The 5,935-nt window shown below is 45.0% G+C and overlaps 1 protein-coding gene across 1 annotated transcript in view; it reads right to left on the bottom strand.

Moving 5' to 3' along the window:
* LOC143299361 (dual specificity protein phosphatase 6-like) overlaps positions 1–5,721 on the bottom strand; it is a 20,932-nt gene extending 15,211 nt beyond the window's left edge. Inside the window, exons 1-2 of the mRNA XM_076612498.1 lie at positions 4,610–5,721; positions 1,349–1,741 (exon numbers count right to left, since the gene is read on the bottom strand). Of these exons, the coding sequence (XP_076468613.1) occupies positions 1,349–1,741; positions 4,610–5,033 (817 nt within the window). The 5' untranslated portion in view covers positions 5,034–5,721. The remainder of the gene's footprint in view (positions 1–1,348; positions 1,742–4,609) is intronic.
* Positions 5,722–5,935: the final 214 nt, after the last annotated feature.

The raw sequence follows: 5,935 nt of genomic DNA, 5'->3' as shown, positions 1-5,935 counted from the left end.
AATTACACCTAGGATTATTTTTTTAAAGATATATGAATGTATGACAGTCAGTCGTGTCCGACAGTGTCCACCCCAACAGCATAGGAGGCAACTGCTGTCCCGACCATCTGGGCTTGAATTTGATTTTTAGTGGATAGTGTCTTGCCCCCAAGTTACATCCCCACTCTCTTAGCCAAGAGCGTATTTTAGGACAGTGAACGTTGGGATGGTGGTTCCCCCAAAGACCAACTAGCCCTCAAGGCTGCAGCACTAAGAGCCAGTGCATATATTGCTTTCTTGTTTGAGAGAGTCATAGTCCTTCACAAGACACTAAGCTGTTAAGTGACTCCCCACTGCCATGACGTTCTAAACCACTGATCATACAGTCTCATTTTGCTGTTGACTTAACTCAATCGTAACTGTCAGCTTTTGTCAATCCGGTGCAATCCTAGTTTGAGAGTCACAGTTCGTCACAAAAGACTAACCTGTTAAATGATTTTCCACTACAGTGCAGTTCTAAACCATTGATCTTACAAAGCTCTTACTGTGCTGTTGGCCCCCTGATCTTACAAAGCTCTGTGCTGTTGGCCCCCTGATCTTACAAAGCTCTTACTGTGCTGTTGGCCCCCTGATCTTACAAAGCTCTGTGCTGTTGGCCCCCTGATCTTACAAAGCTCTGTGCTGTTGGCCCCCTGATCTTACAAAGCTCTTACTGTGCTGTTGGCCCCCTGATCTTACAAAGCTCTGTGCTGTTGGCCCCCTGATCTTACAAAGCTCTGTGCTGTTGGCCCCCTGATCTTACAAAGCTCTGTGCTGTTGGCCCCCTGATCTTACAAAGCTCTGTGCTGTTGGCCCCCTGATCTTACAAAGCTCTTACTGTGCTGTTGGCCCCCTGATCTTACAAAGCTCTGTGCTGTTGGCCCCCTGATCTTACATAGCTCTGTGCTGTTGGCCCCCTGATCTTACAAAGCTCTGTGCTGTTGGCCCCCTGATCTTACAAAGCTCTTACTGTGCTGTTGGCCCCCTGATCTTACAAAGCTCTGTACTGTTGGCCCCCTGATCTTACAAAGCTCTGTGCTGTTGGCCCCCTGATCTTACAAAGCTCTTACTGTGCTGTTGGCCCCCTGATCTTACAAAGCTATGTGCTGTTGGCCCCCTGATCTTACAAAGCTCTGTGCTGTTGGCCCCCTGATCTTACAAAGCTCTTACTGTGCTGTTGGCCCCCTGATCTTACAAAGCTATGTGCTGTTGGCCCCCTGATCTTACAAAGCTTTGTGCTGTTGGCCCCCTGATCTTACAAAGCTCTTACTGTGCTGTTGGCCCCCAACTGTAAGCTTATGTCAATGTAGCTACAGATCTAGATACTCACCAATAAAGGCGATGGCTTCAGGGAAGAAAGAGGAGAGATTCTGCGACCAGTGATCACTGATGGGGATCTGGAGGTACTTGAAATCCCCATTGTCCTGGAACATGTTGGGCACGTTGGGCGTCACGTTGAGGATGTAGTGGATCCCGTTTTTCTTCAGCTGGCTCAGGTCCGCCGAGTTCTTGGCGTTGCCCAGGTACAGGTACGGGAGGACCTCCACAGGGAAGGGCGACATGTGAGGGGTGCTCTCCAGGTCGCCAGAGCTCTCGCAGGAGCCGTACGCTGAATCGTCCGATATTCTCAGATTGCACAGCCCCAGGATGGTATTGTCCGTCAGCTGCTGCTCTTGCGTTTGGCAGTACTCGGGGAAGCGTTCTTGGAAAGTGGAGAACCCTCCTGGAACGTTCAGAAGGAGGGGGGGATGTCAGCCCATGATTTCTCGCCATCCCACGATTTGTTCTCAATTTTGTGGGATTGCCAGAAATCGTGGGCTTTACAGAGGATTTGTTGTTGTTGTTTTTGAACCAGATGTTTTCAATATCTCATGATGCAAGGTGTGTTATTAACAACAAGTCTTGGAGTCTGTGTATACGCTGAGAGAGATAAATTTACAAGTTCACCTTTGTTGAGTTGTTGATTTTTATCCGCTATATCAATGGAAATAAATCAGTTTAAAACAATAATGCTTCGTTCCTATGAAATAATATGTACATAAAAATAGCTTGATAACGTGCAAAAAATTTTGTTTTGTTTTTCAATAAATCAGAATTATTGACAATAAAAACAGAAACAAAACCACAGGATCAGTTTATATGTTTTTTTGTAATGAACAAACATCTCCCCATCTATTCTATACCTTTCATAATTCTGTCTTGGAGACAGCTCTATATTTAGGCCAATGTATTGCAAAATTAACACCCACAAAAGAGTAAAAGAAAAAAAAGAAGAAAACATGCAAGTCATAAAAAACAAAGAGAATATTATACTCCACGACAAAACAAAATATAAAAAAAAGGAGAGGGGTCGGGGGGTGGGGGGTGGGGGGGATCAAACACGGCGAGGTACACATAGATTAACAATACTGTTCAAAGCCTCGTGGCCCTCCCCCTCCATCCAATCATTTCTCTCTACGTCTGTCAGAAGAATATATACGGAACACACACACACACACACACACACACACACACAGAGCGTGTGTGTGTGTGTGTGTGTGTGTGTGTGTGTGTGTGTGTGAGAGAGAGAGAGAGAGAGAGGAACAGGGAAATAAGATGAAGACGATGACGGCAGAGACATTAATGAGAATAAAGGTCACTGGGGTTTTTTTTGTGTGGCCCCAGATCGATCAGTCAAGTCAATCGTCTGCCTGCGGGAAAGACAGTAAGCTGCTGGTGACACAAGTGTGTTTGAATGTCAACACTTTCCTTGTGGGGCTGGGACATGAATGTATGTATCTATGTATGTATGTATGTATACATGTATGTATCGACCCAGCCTGCCGCCATCTTCCTTCTTCTCTGCTGCATGTGATTTGTGGAGTGGAGAGATTTATCCCCCCAAAATGTCATACCACCACCACCACCACCACCACCACTCCGACCTCCATTCTCATTCCTTTTTTTTCCATTGCCACCTTCGCCAGTTTTTGGGTTTTTTTTATATAAACAAATTTTTAGCGACCAATTATTATTCTTTTTTTTCCTGAATAAAATTCTTATCAACTAAGCAAATCTGTGTGTGTGTGTGTGTCAAGGGGAGGGAAGGGACCGAGGCGGGGTGAGGGGAGGGAGCGTGAAAAATAGAGGCTGATCGTGCTCGTGTACTAAACCTTCCAAACTGGCAGAACTCAGCAAAAACTGACAAATGTTAGTGACAGATATTCAGACACGTATTTTTTCGCAGAAATACATTTCTTTCGAAATCCAACCATGCCCAAAAGCCACTCAGATAATTAAATCTTTTGATTGCTATGAAACCCAGTCTATCATTGGAGTGTTTCGTGTGATGAATTAAGATGAATAACAATAAGTAGAAGAGAAGGAATATCGTAAGCTACTGCCAAACACTAACATTATAACAGGCCCACTTCATTCACAAACGATCCCATTGAGAAATGCTGTCTGTTCTGATGGCAAGGCAGACTGATTCAGGAACAAAAAGATTTTTAAAAAATCAATAGGATTTTTTTTTCACTGGCAATAAAAAGAAACCTCTGAGTCTTGAATAATGACATTTAATGCAGAGGAAAGGACAATGATAATAAAATGAAATATAAAAATATATGATCAATGAGTGCTGACTGTGTGATAAGTGTACATGGAAATTTGCGACTAAATAACCTGTCAATGGTAATGCCTTTTTTTTTTTTTTTTTTTTTTTTTTAGCAACCCAAGTTCCCACATTAGAATGAATTGTGAGGGTTAGCCTTTATCATATATATGTACTTCAAGCCTGCACCGCCATGTACATGAAAATTAACGTGTATCAGATAGATAGCTCCAGAAATTTAGGATGCTAAAAAATAATCATCATAATGATCACTATAGCCACTATCATTTGTCAAAGACGAATAAGAAGCAATGAAAAGGAAGCCTTCAGTACCTAAAAGGAAGCCTTCAGTACCTAAAAGGAAGCCTTCAGTACCTAAAAGGAAGCCTTCAGTACCTAACGGTCAGAAATGCAACCCTGCCCCAACACACCCATACTGGCCAGCTTTTCGACATTTGATTAAAAGAAAATGACAATGATTATGAAGTTTCTTTTCTTTCTTTTTTTTTTTTTTTTAAAGAACGAGTACTGATTGTGGCTGTGTTCATAAAAAAACTGGCGACTAATAATAATCTGCCAGGGATCGACAGTACAAGAACCATAAGCTGTAGGGTGACTGATTGTGTACATGAAAAAAAGCAACAACAACAACAACAAAAAACAACAACAAAAACCCCAAACTTCCGACAAATAATAACCTGCCAGGGATCGGGGATGAACAAGAAGCAAGGTAAAGTCCTGTGTTAGCACCCTAAATAAATTATGTCACCTATTTTACCGGGCAATATTTGTGCATGTATGAAACGATATTACCATTTGTAGATGTTGTAACCCATTTTCAGAGGACTTAGACTGTTCATTTTGTACCTTATTTCACCCAATTTGTTTTTGCGGATTCAGTCACTAAAACCTAACGGTACCATCATCTTGATTTTGTTTTCATTTTTCTTCCCACGAACCATGGAAACATTAAAAAAAACCCCAACAGGTAGCACCTACCGATGAGGAACGCCACCCTTCCCCCGTCCTGCCGCAGCTTCTTGACCAGCAGGCTGAGCACGCTGGAGGGGTTGGCGGCCAGGTCCGTGGTGCACTCGTCGTACATCACCACCTGCTGCGACTTGCAGCAGCGGGAGAAACGTTCCTTGGCCTCGTTGTTCTGGATCACCGTGGACAGGTTGAGGCTGCCCCTCTTCAGCCTCTTCTGCATCAAGGACGGCAGGCTGATGTTGATGGCCTGGCGGATATGGGCCTTGACGAAGTCGGCCTGGGGTCGGCAGTCCACAATGACCACCGTGCTGTTGCCGCTGCCGCTGCCTCCTCGGATCTCGTCCAGCAGTCTCTCGGGGCTAAAACAGCAGTCTTGGTGTTGGTGGGTGTCGCAGCTCATCTCGTTCACGTTGAGTAGCTCCAGAGAAGGCATCGGAAAGACAGGGGGAAAAAAGGGGTGGGGAGGGTGGGTGTGTGGGTGGGTGCTCTTCTTCTGGAGAAAGGAGCGAGTCGCCCAGTCACTTTGCTAAGTTGAGCCAGCTAAGCACATCAGCACAGATTTTTTGTTAGTTTTTTTTTTGGTTTTTTTTTAGGCGGTTGTGATGTGTGGGGGGAAATGTAGTCCAACGGTGTGGAAGACACACTCTAACACAAAACACACGCACTTACACCACCACACAAACCACCGATAAGAGAAAAAAAAGGAGAGAGAGAGAGTGTGTGAAACCGAGCTGAAATTCTCTCTCGCCAAAAAACTAGTTCCTGGAATCTTGCAAGGTTGATGTTGTTGATGTTGAGCGTTCGTTGTCTTACTTTTTTTAAAAAGTAAGGTATAGATAGAAACAACAACAAACACACACACACAAAATCACCACTTCTTCTCTCGGATTCTGTAAACGTAAAGCCTGGTTAGCACGACCTGACACAATAGTCACAAGTGGATCAGGTTGTACACTGGGGGTCTGCTTTATATTCTCCGGGGCCCCCACCCTCCCAACCTCCACCAGTCCAGTCACTCTCAGCTTGTATTAATGGCGGCCAAGCCTTCGACGTCGCTGTGTTAATGGCGGCCGACGCTCTTCCTCCCCGAGTCGTTCCTGCACGCCGCGCGCGCTGTTTCCTTTCCAACCACGGAGCTGCGCGCGCGTCTCCTGCGCGTTCAGACAGACAGAGCACAAGCGAAAAAGAAGCCCTCATTTTTTTTTCCTATGCCGTGATTGACAGGTAAACAAACACTGACCTCAATTCTCAACCAATCGGCGCTCGAGGACTGAGGAGGGGGTGGGGTGGGGGGCTTAAGCCCCGCCCCCTCCGCTGACCTTCCCTGTATATATG

This window comes from Babylonia areolata, chromosome 25 (assembly GCF_041734735.1).
Source record: "Babylonia areolata isolate BAREFJ2019XMU chromosome 25, ASM4173473v1, whole genome shotgun sequence".
NCBI classification, from domain to species: Eukaryota; Metazoa; Mollusca; class Gastropoda; order Neogastropoda; family Buccinidae; genus Babylonia; species Babylonia areolata.
This window is presented reverse-complemented; position numbering and strand designations above follow the sequence as displayed.